Genomic DNA, 17369 nt, shown 5'->3' on the forward strand with positions numbered 1-17369 from the left:
TGGAGCCTGGGGCGAGGCGGGGGTCTTTCTGGTGGCCCGGTTGAGGTGGGCTGGTGGGCTGGTGTGCTGTCCCTGCCCACTGTGGAAGGTAGAGGTTGCTACGCAGTGTCGTTACAAAGGCACCTTACCCATAGTGCCTTGTTAGGACCTGGACTGAAGATGGGGTCCAGCCCCTTCTAACCTACTGATCTTCAGACTCGAGCCCCACTGCCGCCTGCGCGGGCTGGGGGCTTCAGCCTTGCAGGATGACACTCAGTGGAGCCTACTCCTGTAACCTGAGGGTTAGAAAAGGCACAGCAACACTAGATTGACGATGACTCCTTTCATCACAAGGAAAATAACATTTTTAGAAAATATGTTATGGGTTATTTTTGTTTGTTTTCAGTAGATCTTGGTACTGTTACTTTCCTGGTACTTAAATATAAACATCTTACGCCTACAAGCAGGCTTGTAAGCTAATTGGTAGCAGTAGTCAAGTGTGTCACAATCACTGTTTTATTAGCACTAGATACATTCTTATGTGATTTCATTTGATCACAGCTGTCCTATAAGATAGGTAAAACAGACCCATTTCTATTTTACAGAGAACTAAGGCTCAGAAAAGTTAATAACTTACCCAGAGTCATTCAGTGTGAAAGTGGTAGAGTGGGGACCCAAATTCAGTTGTTTCCCACCAATATTTATGAGCACTTATACTATGCCAGGCCCTGTACTAGTTATATGTTGTATGGTATATGCCGTCACTTTTGATCTTTGTCTTGTTTGTGACCTTGTGTATATCTTATCAGACACATACCACTGGTGAACAGCTAAACTTGAAATGTGTTTTCTGTTAGTTCAGAATTATCTTCTGAATCTAGACCTGACGTTATGTACCTGGATTTAGTCTTGCAAATCTGTTTATAACAACTCACAAAAACATATCAGATTCTTATGATTGGTTCCAAGAAGGTACATGGGTAAAATTAGTATTTTTTTTCCATAATGTTGCTATACTGTATCTCTGGCTTCTTTTTAATTTTTTTAACTTTTGAATTATTTTTTGGTTTAGAAAAGTTTTTATTGAGTTATAGTCAGTTTATAATGTGTGTCAATTTCTGGTGTACAATACAATTTTTCAGTCATACATGAATATACATATATTCATTTTCATATTCTTTTTCACTGTGAGCTTGAATATATTTCCCCATGCTCTGCAGTATAAACTTGTTTATCTATTCTTTATATACCTGTCAGTATCTACAAATCTCAAATTCCCAGTCTATCCCTCCCCACCCCCTCTCCCCTGGTAACCACAAGTTTGTATTCAATATCCATGAGTCTGTTTATGTTTTATATTTAAAATCATTTGTCTTCTTTTTTTTTTTTTTTTTAGATTCCACATATGAGTGATATCATATGGTATTTTTCTTTTTCTGGCTTACTTCACTTAGAATAACATTCTCCAGGGACATCCATGTTGCTGCAAATGGCATTATGTTATCGTTTTTATGGCCAAATAGTATTCCACTGTATAAATATACCACAACTTCTTTATCCAGTCATCTGTCGATGGACATTTAGGTTGTTTCCATGTGTTGGCTATTGTAAATAGTGCTGCTATGAACATTGGGGTGCAGGTGTCTTTTTGAATTAGGGTTCATTCTGGATATATGCCCAGGAGTTCTGGCTTCTTTTTTAATCTCTGGAGTCTAGCACAGTGTATGGCATATATATATATTCAACAAAGGAGCTTTTAACCAGTATTGCACCAAGCAGAATGGTTGAATGAATACTTTTTGAATTAACTCATTTCATCCCTATAATAATCCTCTGAGGTGGGATTGTCTCAGGCATAAAAGGAAATTGGAAGTATGGAGATTAAGTAATTTGCCCATGGTCATACAGCTAATAAGCAACAGAGCTAGAATCTAAGAAACAGGACTCCTGACTATAAAGCCTGTGCTTTCCACCTACAGCCTTCCTATGAAAAGAATGTCAAAAAGAATCTTTTCTCATATCTCTCAAAATATTTCAAAACAGATAATCAATTTTTATATAAATGAAGTAATTTCCTATTATATATTCAGCCAGCTATTATTCCCCTTTTATAGGTTAAGATGGCTTACTCAAGGTCACACTGCTAGTAGAGGAACCTAGGTCTTCTGACACTGCTATTTTCCATTGCTGCCTCCAAGTGATGACTTTAGATGGCAAAAGTACATGGACTGAGTACATGTACAACTGGTGAAATCTAAGCTCTGTGTGTTGTACCAATTAAAAAAAAAAGCAAGAAAAGAACAAATTTCTTAGGAACATAGACACACAGAATACTCAAAGTAAACATAAAAAAAAGTTTTAAACACTTATTTTTTAAAGCACATGGAAAAGAAGAACTAAATTTGAGATTCAGTTATTTGCTAAATGTTTCACATAAGCATACAAGACAGTCCACCTGTTGGATTTCCTTAGATGACTGCTTAGAATAGATAGCAGATAGACTGCTAGAATAGATACCCCTCTAAACAAATAAAGTTCCAGTTTTCCTACTCTTCTCCAGTGTAAGATTAAAAGGAATTAAATTTGTCAAGGTAGGGTAGTCGATTTTCATAGTGAATATCTGGGGTATCTAAGCTCTAGTATAACTTGATACTTAAACTTGCCTTGAAAATAAGTGACTTAAAAGTGAAGTTATAAGATAAAAATTAGATCTGCATTTTTGTAAAGTTCTTGTTCATGGTGGTATTTTTTTTAAATTTCTTTTATGCCTTTGAGATATGAGGAAAGCAGTCTAGAAAAAATTAGGGTTGCATTATTTAAATGCTTAAGTACCAGAGTGTTAGGAGATAAAAGTACTAGATGGCATAATAGATACTGAGCATGACTTTTAACAATAGAGTTCGTTTCTTAAAAAGACTTAATTCTTGGCACTGAACTAGAATTTCTATTTTTGTTTCACTTTGCTTTTCATTTTTTGCTTTGGCAGTATAAAAGAGTAGATGACAATTGTGTCAGTTTGGCTTGATACACACTTTCAAAGTGGGTCCTTTTTCTGCAGAAGCTAACTGGTGTCAGTCCAGCTTAGTGTGGAGGCTTTAAAAAGTACCTGATGTGGCTCCAGATGGTGCCTCCTGTAAATTGGAGTTATCTATATGCTGGACTTGGATTATGATCTGTTCATGGTAACTCTGGATAGCAGTTAACTCTGCCTAGAAAGACTGACATGTTTGCAGCGTCCCAGAAAACTGGTCTTTTATATTGTTCTTGGGACTAAAATGGGATTTAAGCAAATCTGTGTAATGCCAAACTCTAGAACCAGAGTTATCATAAGCTATGTGTGTGTTTGATTTGCTTTCTGTTCCTCATTGGTCAGTTGTTTACTGTCAGGTAAATGTAGCAAGGAAAATGCTGACTCTAGACTTGGAATGCTGACTCTTATGGCCTATATTACATGGAATTAAAGTGGTTTGGAAGCTTTTCTAGTATAGGGTTGAAAATTAAAAATGACTAAACAATTTAGGCACCTAACATACTACTTTACAAAATACTTGAAGAGTTCATTTTTCTCAGGTCCTTTCTTGCTTCTCTGGCAACTTTCTACTTTTCCATGTTCGTCTTACCTTGTTTTTATCTATTATAAACCTAGAAGAATATTGTGTAGAAAAATGAGTTTTCTCATGAACAGTTTTTAGTACTTTTCTTCTTTTTGTAAATGTGAGTGTTGGAATTTTTTTCTTTTTTACACTAACCTGGATTCTGCATATTGCTGTTGATGCCAGGGATGTTATAAAGGAAAATATTGGACCCTTTCTTTTCCTACCACTGTAGAGAAAATAAGTGGTCTGTAATACTTGCAAAAGATAATGAAGTCCTGTGTTATAATGACATGCCATTGTTCTGCTGCAGTTTAATAAAGGTATACAACAGTGTATCAGTGCTATCTTTTGAACAATTCCAGAAAGACCCAAGGAGTAAAATAGTTAAAATTATCATTCATCACTCAGAATTGTCTTTTCCTTATGCTATAGAATGCCCCTGAATAGAGTTGCATATCTAAATATATAGAGTTCATCTCTTATTTGGAATATGGAACACTAATTGAGGATATTGGTAATTTGGTAAAGAATAAACTGTGCCATTTCCACCCCAACTGGGTATACTCAATTCAGCTCTGACATTAATCACCAGCAGATTAACACCACAGGAGTTAGTGCAGATGCCCACCAGTTAAGGGCTCAATCCTCCAGATGCCATTGCTTCCAATGCATGCCACACTTCTGACTGACTTGGCTACAGATGTGGGAATTTCTGTGACCCCTTGGATTAATAATTTGCTAAACAACTCAAAGAACTAAAGAAACCACTTGCTATACTTCTTCTAACTTTATTATAAAGGATACAACTTAGCAACAGCCAAATGAAGAGATGAATGAGGCAAGTTATAAGAGGAAATGTGAAGCTTCCATTCCCTTTTACCCTGGAGTCAGTGTGCATCACCCTCCAACACATCATGTTCATCAACAAAGAGGCTCAACCATGCCTTAGTGTCCATGATTGATTGGGTCATTGCCATGTGATTCGACTCAATCTCCAGCTCCTTTCCCCTCCTGGAGGTCAGGCTGGACCAAAGTCACCCCTCTAATCAAAGGGTTGGTCTTTCTGGTGACCAGACAGGAAATTATCCTGAAATTATCTAGAGCCCCACCATGAGTCACCTCTTTGGCATAAAGATATTTCTATCACTCAGGAAATTTCCAAGAGTTTTAGGAACTCCACACCAGGAAAGGGGGTCAAAGACCAGATACATTCTTTATTATACCACACTGACGTTTACCCTTCAAAAAAAAAAAAAAAAAAAACTGGTCAAGCAGTTTAAATATATACTACATATACTTACTTGATTTTAATAATTGCACTAAATTAGAAAGTGTGTATAATGAGGACAGCATTTCAGAAGCCAGTTTGCCTTTTACCATTTGCTTAATGAATAAAAAACAAAGTACTAAAATGCAAGGGTTTTTAACAAAACTATTTTGTTTTGGGGGTTTTTTGGTTTGCTTTTCTGGGCAAGTGTTTTTGAGTGAATGGAAATATATAAACATGATTTAGGAAAATTCAGACAAATTTTCACGAACTCACATGCTTATAAACAAATGTTTATTCAGGTCTGTGGAATTTGTTGTTTATTTTCCTATTGGTAGGAAAATTGGAAGAAGGTATTGTCACCTATGACACTGAAAGCCCTGCAGGTATCAGCCCAGACATTCTGCTCAAAGGCTGATTGAAATTCACAGTTGGTTTCTCCCAAGATGGCAGAGAGTCTCTAAGGTGGCCCTTTTGATCCCATCTTCTGATGTTTACTCCTTTGTGTAATCCCCTCCCTTTGAGTGTGGGCAGGACCTGTGATCTGCCTTCTAACCAACAGAGTATGGCAAAGGTGATCGGATATCACTCCCATGATTATATTATATGATATGGCCAAGTTGATAGGATAACACTCCCATGGTTACATTGTTATGTTAGACTTTATCTTGCTAGCACACTCATTCTCACACTCCTGTTGGCCATGAAGAAGTAAGCTGTTATGTTGTGAACGTCCTGTGAAGAGAGCCATGTGGTAGGGAAATGTGAACAGCCCCTAGGAGCTGAGGCTGGCCTCCGGCTGACAAACATCAAAATAATGATGACTTAAATGACTTAAATTATGCAGTGGTGTTTTTTTGAAGATAGCCTTGAGTTCTGTTCTAGGATTTATAGAATAATGAACTACTGCTTACTGAGAAAGCTGTCAAGAGGGAAAGAAAGTAACAATTTACTTCCTCTGGAAAATTATGTAGAGAGACTACCAAATTAACTCCAATTTCTAAATTTTTTTCATATTTTTTGTTGTAAAATACACGTCACATAAAATGTACCATCTTAACCATTTTTAAGTGTACAGTTCAGTGGTATTAGATCATACTGTTGTGCAACTGTCCCCACCATCCATCTGTAGAACTCTTTTCAATTGAAAAACTGAAACTGTATACTCATTAAACAATTACACCCTCCTCCATTTCCTCTTCCCCTGTCCTGCCCCTCAGCCTCTGGTAACCACCATTCTGCTTTCTGTTTATGAATCTGGCTGCCTCATATAAGGCTGAATCATACAATACTGTCTCTAGGTACCTCATATAAGTAGAATCATATAATATTTGTCTTTTTGTAACTGGCTTGTTTCACTTAGCCTGATGTCCTCAAGGTTCATCCACCTTGTGGCATTTGTTAGAATTTCATTCCATTCAAGTGGTAGAGCACATGCTTAGCATTCATGAGGTCCTGGGTTCAATCCCCAGTACCGCCTCTAAAAATAAATAAATAAATAACCCTAATTACCTCCCCCCAACAAAATAAAAAGAAAGAAAAAAGAATTTCATTCCTTTTTAAGGCTGAATAATATTCCATTGTTGTGCGTGTGTGTGTGTGTGTGTGCGCGCGCACACACACATGATATTTTGCTTATTCATTAGTCCATTGATAGACACTGGGGTTGCTTCCACTTTCTAGCTACCAAATTCTAAATTTTGAGAAGGCAGACAGTTAATCCAAAAGGCCTGAAAGAAGGAGTCAGATGTCCGAGGATACATATGTTAAAATGCACAGTGGCATTTAGACACAGGCAATGGTCTGGTTAAACAGTATTCTTCTAAGGAAGATGGTCAAAATTAGCATGGATTATCTAGTAATTTCTTCAGTTTTACCATCAGAGTATAGAAATAGCTTTTCTTAGAAAAATTAATGGGTGATACAAGTAGCTTTTAAAGTTTTCTGCTGATATAAATCATTAATGAAAATATAAAGAACAAAGGTTTTGAGTGAAAAGATATTCACATTATTTACAAATGGAAGGTGCAAAATAAGGATTTAGTCCAATGTTTCTAAGTGAGAATAAGGTTTTTGGAGTCTGAGGACAAAAAGTAAGAGATTGCAATGGATGCAGTTTGAGTCTTCCTCTCTTATATCACAGAACCTAAACCATACTGGAAAACCAAACCACATTTAAGAAGTGCAGCCTTCCTGGAAAAATCCATCCCTTGTTGGGAGTGAACACATCTTTCCCCATGAGAAGAGTCTGTGCCAATCCTGTTAGGTAAATGAAATAAAATCATAAAAATAAAAACTTAATAAAAAAATCTTTAGTGAGGCCATAATATGGTATTGATTGAGCAATGATTAAAAAAGAAATGCTTTTTATCATTTATCCTGAAAGCTTCACTCTGTACTGACTTTTTTAGGGTTATTAAAGATTAAATAATGCTGAGAAATCAAAACATTGACAATTTTTTTAAAAGTTGGAGTACAGTTGATCTACAATGTCGTGTTAGTTTCAGATGTACGGCAAAGTGATTTAGTTATACATATATAGCTATTCTTTTTCAGATTCTTTTCTATTATAGATTATTATAAGATATTGAATATAGTTCCCTGTGCAATATAGTAGTTCCTTGTTGTTTTACTTATTTTATGTATAGTAGTGTGTATCTGTTAATCCCAGACTCCTAATTATTGCTAGCCCCTCTCTTTCCCCTTTAATAACCGTAAGTTCATCTTCTAAAAAAAAAAAAAAGGCGTACGGTAGACAGAACATGATTAATTAAATAACTAGTGTTTATTTTAGATAGAACACTAACTTTAAGTCTACCCAGTGACATAATGAATTCTTTTAAAATCAATACCTGCATTTTATTTATGCCATGTTATAGGATTTCGATAATTTATAATTATAATAAATATAGTGTTTTATAGTTGTGTCTTTGAATTTTTAACATTATTGTGACATTTATGACATACCTATGATTAAATTCTTATCATGCTTGGACTTTGACTTTACTAGGCAACAGCAAAAGGTTGTTCAGCAAACTGTGTGTTAACATTAGAATACCACATAGCTGTAAAATATGTGGAAATGTGTAATTGAGGAGAGCTTGAGAATAGTATATAATTTCATAGCAAGTCTTTAAAAATTGTTCAGTCAGAGAGAGTCATTTAAGAGCTTGGTGCATTAAGGTAAAGGGATTCTTAGTTTTTTTCCCCCATAAGATTAAGCTGAAAACAAAGGTTGATAGGTTTAAGTAATAACACATAAAGGCTTAAACCATTGGCATAAGAATTAATGAGTCCCCTCTCTGATTAGCAGTGCAAATGAATTGAGTAGGAAGATCATGGAAATCAAATTTTTAAAAATTATCTACATTTCTCCTTTGTGAACCTTAAATTTTGACTATATTTATAATAAAAAAATTGACTATACTTTTGTAAAGTGGTTAAAGTAAGCCAAAAAATATATTTTATCATTTGTAAGTATAAGCTACTTGGAAGCTTACATCATTCAATTCTGGATTAACTTTCCAACTGAATATTGAAAAATTTTAGAATGTTTTAGGAAAGTTTTAAAAATATTTTTTTCAGAGGAAGTGGCAAATAAATAAGTCCATAAGGACTTTTCAAAATGATTTTTGCTTTTCTTTTTTTAAACTGGAATTTATTTTACTCCTATAAACTATAATAAAGTCTACAGAAATTCTAAATGATTGATTGATATTTGATAGATTGATTCATTCAACACATTGATATATTAACACTTCTACAGTAATATCTTGATACAGTAATGCTGACAGAAGCTCTGTGTGTAATCCTAATAGAATTTCTTCATATTTAAAGGTACTGTAGAACTACTCTTAAAAACCTTATGAGAAATCATCTTGTGGACTTTTTAATTTAAATTAATAGACTTTATTATGTATAACAGTTTTAGGTTTATAGAAAATTTCAACAAGATAGTACACAGAGTTCCCATATATCCCTTCTACCCTTCACAGTTTCCCTGTTACCTTCTTGCATTAGTGTGGTATATTTGTTACACTTGATGAACTCAATATTGATATTTACTAAATAAAGTCCATAGTTTACCTTAGCATACACTCTTTGTGTTATACAGTTCTGTGGGTTTTGACGAATATATAATATCATATATTTACCATTAAAGTATTATACAGAATAGTTTTCCTACCTTAAAGTCCTCTCTGCTCTTTTGTCCATTTTTCAATTGGCTTGTTTCTTTTCTTTTGTTGAGTTTTGAGAGTTCTTTATGTATTTTGGATACAAGTCCTTTATCAGATAGATGTTTTGCAAATATTTTCTCATAGTCTGGCTTGTCTTTTCATTTCTTGATGGAGCTCATTTTTAATGAATGTGTGTTGAATCAACCAGTTTCTTTAAGGTCTTGAAATATTTGCTGTATTTTCACTGACTATGGTCTCTCGTGTATTCGTCTGAAAGTTTACAGTTTCACTTTTTATGCTTAGCTCTCTGATCCAATCCACGTGGATATTTTTTGTGTGTACTTAGTATGAGGCATTGAGATTTAATTTTTTCCCACATGGATAACCAATTGCCCTGACATCTATTACTGAACTTAGTAATAACAATACGTTTTAATACTTTGTTGACTCACTTGTGTTTTCTCTGTAATAGTCATACTCTTTGTGTGCAATGGCAGGCTTTCTCCCCCTTTTCTAATCTTTAAACCTTTTCATTATTTTTTTTTCAGCTTTAGATATCTTGTTCTGTTTTAGAAAGAAAGTGATAATAGTGGGAATTCTTATCCCTCACTTTTAAGGGAATGCTTCTAAAATTTCATCATTAAATATTATACAGTAGATTTTTGTTTTATATCATATCAAATTAATCATGCTTTCCTACATTCCTAGATTTTTTTACTTTATACTTATGTCTGGATGCTGAATTGTATCAGATGCTAGGAGTTTTTGTTTGCTTGTTTTCTTTGTATCTCTAAGATATGTCTTTCTTTCTTGTTTAGTTAATGTAGTAAGTTATTCTAAACTATTCTTACATTCTAACCATAAACCCATCTGAAATATCTATTAGTGTTCTTAAAGAATTATTTGGGTTCTCATTGTTTTTTATTTTCTATTTTGTTAATTACTACAAAAGGACTGGTAATGATCATTGAATACAACTATCTCTAAGACTAAGAATATGAATATAAACTCTGAAAATGTAGAATTGATATAATTTATAAGAGTTAGAAGCAGAAAAGAAAGAGAAGGTAGAAAGTAGTGATTTCCTCAGCCATCACAGTCTGTGATAGAGATATCATTTAAAGACTAGAGATATTAGTATATTTAAAGGTATAAAGATAAGCAGTAAGAAAAAATATGAACTAAAATTGGGTGGTGGGGTGAAGGGAGCAAATATATCTTTCATTATTTATCAGCAGGACTTAATAAATACTATATAAAATATGGAAATACAGGTTTGAGTATTAAATAGAATTATAAAGATAATCAGTAATATTAGTAAGTATAGCACTTAAATTTGCTAAGTGCTGTTTAAGTGCTTCACGTATAGTAACATTTATTTCTCATACCAATCCGAGTTAAGTCCTGTCATCATCCTCATTTTATGGATGAGTTACAGAAAGGATAAGTGACTTGCTCAAAATCACACAGTAAAGGAACTCAGGGAGTTTGCCTCTAGAGAATGTGCTTTTAACCACTATGGTATATTGCATCTTAAATATTTCTCTCTCTCAAGGGGAAGGGTACAGCACAGTGGTAGAGTGCTTAGCACACATCCTTGTGTTCAATCCCCAGTACCTTCACTAAGAAATAAATAAATAAACCTAATTACCTCCCCACTAAATATATATATATATATATATACAAATAAAATCTCTTTCAAATTTACATACACTCAAATGTAAAGTGATTTAATGTGAATGGTAAAAAAAAACTAAAGACTCAATAAAACAAAAAAAGAACTAAAACCAAACCATTATCATAATAATAAAAATATAAATGGGCTAAGCTCACTTATTAATAGAAAAAAATGAGGCAGGCCTATACATCCTGAAATTGAAAGAGCTTTGTGGGTATTTTAACTAGGCAGAGTGAGGAAGAACCCTCAAAAAATACTAATATATAGTTGGTCTCTTCTGTGTTTAAAAAAACACACCAAAAATCCTAAAATCTGTGTATGTGTATAAATGGATAGAACAAGTGCTCACAGGTGTACAGCATTAAGAGCAGTTACCTTTTGGGAAGAGGGGAAGCTTAGCAGAAGTGAAGAGAGACTGCTCAGTTTTACTCTGTATATTTTTGTATTGTTTGAATTTTGCCAAAAAGGTGTTACATAACTCAAGTAAAAATTTGTAAAATGTTTACAGGTAAAGAAATAACATCAACAAGAGAAAGGTCAGAAAGAACAGTATACAAACTGTTAGCACTAAATATCTCTGAAAAGTAGAATTAGAGATAATGGGAAGATTATTTTCCCCTATTTTACTGTATATACTTCTGTATTGTTTGAATTTTAAAATGTTACAGTGAGAATTTTTGAATTAGAAAATAAAGAAGAGAATATATGATCATTTTCTCTTGCCTTTCCTCTACATAATTTGTCTGTTCCTGTCCTTGGAATTCATCTTAGCTGTGCTTCCCACTTGCTGTGTGACCTTAAGTAAATCACCTATACGCTCTGTGTCACAGTTTCTTTGTCTTGGGGTAATACATCTTCCTTCATAAAATTGTTGGGAGGCTTAAACAAGAATGTGTGAGAGAGAGAGAGAGTATGTGTGTGCATGTGTGTGCGCACGTGGTTTTTAATGGTGCCTGGCAGATAAAATAGTACTACATAAAAATTAGCTACTCCTCTTGTTCAGCACATTTTGAGTATTCACTACAGTCACTGTGCTGAGGATGGGAAGATCTTGTCGCAGAGGATTCAGTTTACTGAAGCTCAGGGCTCTACTTCATCTTCTCTACTTTCATCCCAGTTTTTTGTTTTTTTTTTCTCTATCTGTATCTTATTTCCAAGAGAATAAATTCAAGGTTCTAGCAGAATCTCATTCTTTAATTTTTTCCCAATCATATTGAGGAATTGTATAATTGATATACAACACTGTATTACTTAAAAGTGTACAACATAATGATTTGATACATGTATCTATTGTGATATGAGTACCACAATAAGTTTAGTTAATAATGTACAGCATGGTAACTATAGTTAACAGTACTGTTTTGTATATTTGAAAGTTGCTAAGAGAGTAGATCAATCTTTAATTTTTTTCCTGATATATAAAGAGATGGTTAGAAAACTGACCTGTTGACTGAAATAAAAATTATTAAAGTCATTTAAAATTATCTTTTATAGATGTTTGTTTGCTACTGATGGGTGTGAGCAAGTTAGATATTCTATACCGGAGACTTCTTCTCACCAAACTTTTTATCAGAGGATGGGGAAGGCCAGAGGATCTCAAAAGGTAAGCACTTTTTTCTGAAGGCTTGTTCTGAATTTGTTGTTTTAGTAAACATTTAAAATTTCATATCAGTTATAAAGTCCTTTACCACAAATATAAAGTGGTGAATTAAGTGTTAAACTGCTATATAAAAAAGAAATTATTTCCTTTTCTCTATTATCTAATTATTTTTCTTAAGTTTTAACCTGTATAAGCATAAATTGAACTAGTTTTAAAGTAATTCAGATTTTAAAATAAAGAGCTCTCAGAAATACAAACTAAATTTTTAACTTTGGTAAGTTTTAAGTTGATTAGAATTTCCAGGGACTGAGCTTTCTTGGGTAATTTAATTTATAATGACTATAAAACTGGGATATAATGTAGTTCATGGAAATATCTGGACTTATGAAAATCAATTTTCAGTATTTGTTTCTTTAATTTTGAGTCTTAAGTACGTAATTATTTTCTGAACAATGATATTTCTCACTTTTTGTCTGAGACAAAATGTCAAGCTTGAAAAAAATACCCAACAGCCTAATCTTTTTCTTTAATGTTAAAATTAAATTTTAATATAGTTTATGTACTGGAGTTGCTAATTCTTAATTACTTTTCATCAGTCTTAATATAATGGGAATAAATACTGAATTTTTTCCTTTTTCCCCCCTTACTATAATAGACTCTTTGAATTCAGAAAGATGATTGGAAATCGAGAAAGATGTCAGAATCTGGTTTCCAGTGATTATCCAGTATACATCGATAAGGTATTCAAATGAAAGAAATGCGATTATAGAAATTCAGGTTTAATATAACTATGTGACAAGAGTAGGTTGAATGGTATAGTAAGATAACAATGAACTCTAAAACATAAGTACAATATAGATTTTTCATTTAATATTTTTTAAATGCTATGTATCCTAACTGAATGCTTATATTAACTATATATACATTTATATTTGGGAGCATATATTTAATACTTACCTAGATATAAGAAAATATTTAGGGCTGGATCTTTTTGAGCCTCATCTTTTATTTTTAGGCTCAGGAGGGTTAAAGTAAATTATTCAGTGTTTCAGAAGAATTATAAGTAACACAGGGAAGGGCTCACATAGGCACCTCTCATCTGTATGGCCCACTGTTGTCAATGGCAGGTTACCCCTAATAAACTCCTTTACTATTTTCCTCCTTAAAAAAAAATTAATACAGGGAAGCACTCTAGTTGGAGAATCAGCACAGGAGAAGCTATTATCAAAACAACTGTTAAATAATACCAGAGATATGTTACGGGATATAGTTAATTGCTGAGAGAAGGATAGAAAGAAAATGCTATAAAATTAGAGAATATGAGAAAATATATTTGAAATAGTTTTTAAGCAAGCATATGTTTTTCTGTAAAATATTTCTAGGTTTATGTAATTGGATGCTTAAAGTATTATTGAGGGGGGTTGCAAATTGTTGGGCTTCACATCCCACTGCCTTCAGCCAAAATAACTCTACTTTCACGTCTTTTATATATTGGATATCTTTAGAAGACTGTGTTCTTCAAGACTTTTCACTGCTAAGAACAAAATTTTATAATTTGGAAATACCTTCTCTATACCATATGGCTGCTCCCTCTGTATCTTCTGGATTTAGGACATTACTCCCTCAAATTTTGCTAAATATTTCCATTTCCTCTGTTTCTTTTTTTCTATTAAAAAATCATAGGCTTAAAATAAACAAATGTAAAGCACACCAAGTAAAGATCAAAACTCTAATCTGCCACTTTCCACCCCCTAATTTCATTTTCCTACCAAGAAGGAATTACTGTTGGGACTTTAGAATGCTTTCTTATATATATTCTTCCTCTCCTCTTTCCTCTCCTAGCCTTATCTGTCTGTCTCTTCTCTCTGTTTTTAGAGATTGAGATATATTTCACATACATTAAAAAATCACCTTTTTAAAGTATACAATTCAGTGTTGTTGTTTTTTATTATTACATTCCCAACATGTGCAACTATCACTGCCTAATTCCAGGATACTTTTACTGCACCCCAAAAGAAACCCTGTACCCTTTAGCTCACCCCCACTTCCTCAGCCTCCCACCTGTTGGCAGTCACTAATCTGCTATCTCTTTGGATTTACCCGTTCTAGACATTTCATATAAATGGAATCATTCAGCATGTGGCCTTTTGTGTTTGGCTTATTTCACTTAGCAAATTTTCAAGATTCATCCATGTTTTAGGATGTACCAGTACTTCCTTCCTTTTTATGGCTAAATAATATTCCATTGTATGGATATACAACATTTTGTTTATCCATTTATCATTTGATGGGCATTTGAGTTGTTTCTGCTTTTTAACTATTATGAATAATAATGCTGTGCATATTAATGTACCAGTGTTTTTGTGGATGTATGTTTTCAGTTCTCTTGGCTATGTATCTAGGAGTGGAATTACTCAGTCACAGGGTCACTCTGTTTAGCTTTTTGGCAACTTTCCCAAAGTACACCATTTTACTTTCCCACAAGCAGTGCATAATGCTTTCAGTTTATCCACATTCTTATTAATATTTGTACTTGTCCTTGCCATCCTAGTGGGTGTGAAGTGTATTTTACTGTGACTTTGATATGCCTTTCCCTAATGACTATGATGTTGAGCATCTTTTCATGTGCTTATTGGCCATTTGTATGTCTTCTTTTCAGAAATATCTATGAAATCCTTGCCCATTTTTAGTGTTGAGTTGAAGCTTAATTTTTGTTTCTATATTATATATGGCTCTAAAAACTTTTTTTTTTTTTTACAAATTTGCCATTTATCCCAACACTGTTGAATTAATATTCCTTTTCACATTAGTTTGTGCTACTTCCTTTGCCAAATAATTAATTCTTCTAAAATACATAAAAAGAAAACTTTGAAACTATAGGAGGCACAAAGATGAGTAAAATGTAAAGACTTCTTGGATTAAAAATTTCATATCATATACATCTTAAGTCTCCTTACCATTTTCAAAACAATGCAATGCAATTCCAACTAAATACTCAACTTAGACTTAAGGTCCATAAAATAATCCTAAAATTATTTTGGGAAGAATGTATATTTGGGTTTTAAGTCATTTGCCAAAAAATATGGAGTATTTAATAAATGACGTTGACACAACTGGTTAGAATTTGTGTTTTTTAAAAGCTGGAGATACTTAGCTTCCAAAGATACAATTTTTTTGTTTTAGGTTTTAATGAAAATATGTGGTGTTTTCCTGCTAATTTAATTTTGGTCTGGTAAAGATTTTTTTATTTAAAAAAAACTATTTGAGGTGAAAAAAGTTTAGGTGTTGAATATTAGTAAATGTCTTTGCTATATATGTAAATATCACATTTCTCCTTTTTAATATGTGACTCATTACTCATTACTCATATGTAATGACATGACTCATTACATCAGTAGATTACCTGAAAATGAGCCATTCTAACATATATGATGTCAACCCTTATTTGATTGTGGTAAATTATTTTTACAATTTGTTGGTAAATTGTTTTTGTATTTTTTTGTATATTGTTGAATTCTTGTAACTAGTATTTTACTTTGTTATTGCATGTCATTATACAAGTGAGGTTTATTTATACTTTATTTTCCCAACTAGACTGTAGTAAAGGATATAGAAGGAAAATAAATGTGAGTACATAGGAGACATGTCTTTGGAAAGCAGAATGGGGCAAAAGGGTACATAGTAGGCACTGAAAAAAAAGTTTTAATCGAATAGAACTTTTTTTATATATAGGAAAACATCTGTTATAGATTAAGATATCTTAGCCCTGGTGTATACATCTTGGGTTTGCTTTTGTTTTAGATAGAAGAGCAGTCAGACTGTAGGATCCTAGATGGACACTTTGTTTCCCCCATGGCCCACTATGTGCCTGGTATCATGCCAATTGAATCTGTTATTGCAAGGTAAGAATTTTTATTCAGAGAGTTAAAGTAGTAGGTTATTTATGTTCATTTAAAATTATAATAGCAATGCCATATTACTTCAGATTACTTAGTATTAATTACAATAATTATTTAGCATTAATTCCCATTAAATGTGGTATCTTGGAGAATAAAAATATAGAGCTTTAGTATGCATTTGAACCTGTTGTTATCAGCTTAAAATAGACTATTATAAATATGTTTTATATAAGCCTCATGGTAACCACAAAGCTAAAACCTGTAATAAATAGATAAAAGATAAAGATGAAGAAATGTAAGCATACTATTGCAGAAAATCATCAAATCACAAAGGAAGAGACAAACAGAAGAAAGGAACAAAAGAATTATAAAACAGCCAGCAAACAGTTAATAGAATTGCAATAGTAGGTCCATACCTATCAATAATCACTTTTGATGTAAAGGACTAAATTCTCCAATCAAAAGATATAGAGTGGCTGGAAGGATAAAAAACAAGGCCCCAAAATGTATGTTACCTACAAGAAACTCACATCAGATATAAGGACATACACAGACTGAAAGTGAAGGAATAAAAAAAGATATTCCATGCAAATAGGAACCAAAAGAAAGAAGAGGTAGCTCTACTTATTTCATTCAAAATAAACTTTAAGACAAAGATTGGAATAAAGGACAAAGAAGGTCATAATATAATGATAAAGGGGTCAATCCAGGAAGACCATATAACATTTGTATTTATGCACCCAACATAGGACTAAATATATAAAGCATATTAACAGATCTGAAAGGAGAAACAGACAGAGATATAATAATAGTAGGGAACTTCAGTACCCCACTTTAAACAATAAATAGATCATTCAGGCAGAAAATCAGTAAGGAAACTTTGGAATCAAGACACATGTTAGACCAGACAGACTTAAAAGAAATTTACAGAACATTGTATCCAACAGCAGCAGAATTTTTTTTTTCAAGTGCACAAGAAACATTCTCCAAGCTAGATCATATGTTAGGTCACAAAACTAGCCTTAATAAATTTACAAAGATTGAAATTACATCAAGCATCTTTTCCGGTCACGTTGGTATGAAACTAGAAACCAATTAAAAGGAGAAGACTGGAAAATTCAAAAATATATGGAGATTAAACAACATGTTACTGAACAACTAATGAGTCACAG

The 17369-nt window shown here is 33.0% G+C and overlaps 1 protein-coding gene across 5 annotated transcripts in view; it reads left to right on the plus strand.

Annotated features, from left to right (window-relative positions):
* ABHD18 (abhydrolase domain containing 18) overlaps positions 1-17369 on the plus strand; it is a 37235-nt gene that overhangs the window by 328 nt on the left and 19538 nt on the right. For 3 of the 5 annotated variants that reach the window (XM_032463282.1, XM_032463264.1, XM_032463275.1), the window contains exons 2-4: positions 12193-12301; positions 12954-13038; positions 16100-16200. In XM_032463282.1, the coding sequence (XP_032319173.1) occupies positions 12210-12301; positions 12954-13038; positions 16100-16200 (278 nt within the window). In that variant the 5' untranslated portion in view covers positions 12193-12209. Of the gene's footprint in view, positions 1-6985; positions 7109-12192; positions 12302-12953; positions 13039-16099; positions 16201-17369 lie in introns of those variants that run through there. The other 2 variants (XM_032463272.1, XM_032463290.1) reach the window with 2 other exon arrangements.

This window comes from Camelus ferus, chromosome 2 (assembly GCF_009834535.1).
Source record: "Camelus ferus isolate YT-003-E chromosome 2, BCGSAC_Cfer_1.0, whole genome shotgun sequence".
Lineage (NCBI taxonomy): Eukaryota > Metazoa > Chordata > Mammalia > Artiodactyla > Camelidae > Camelus > Camelus ferus.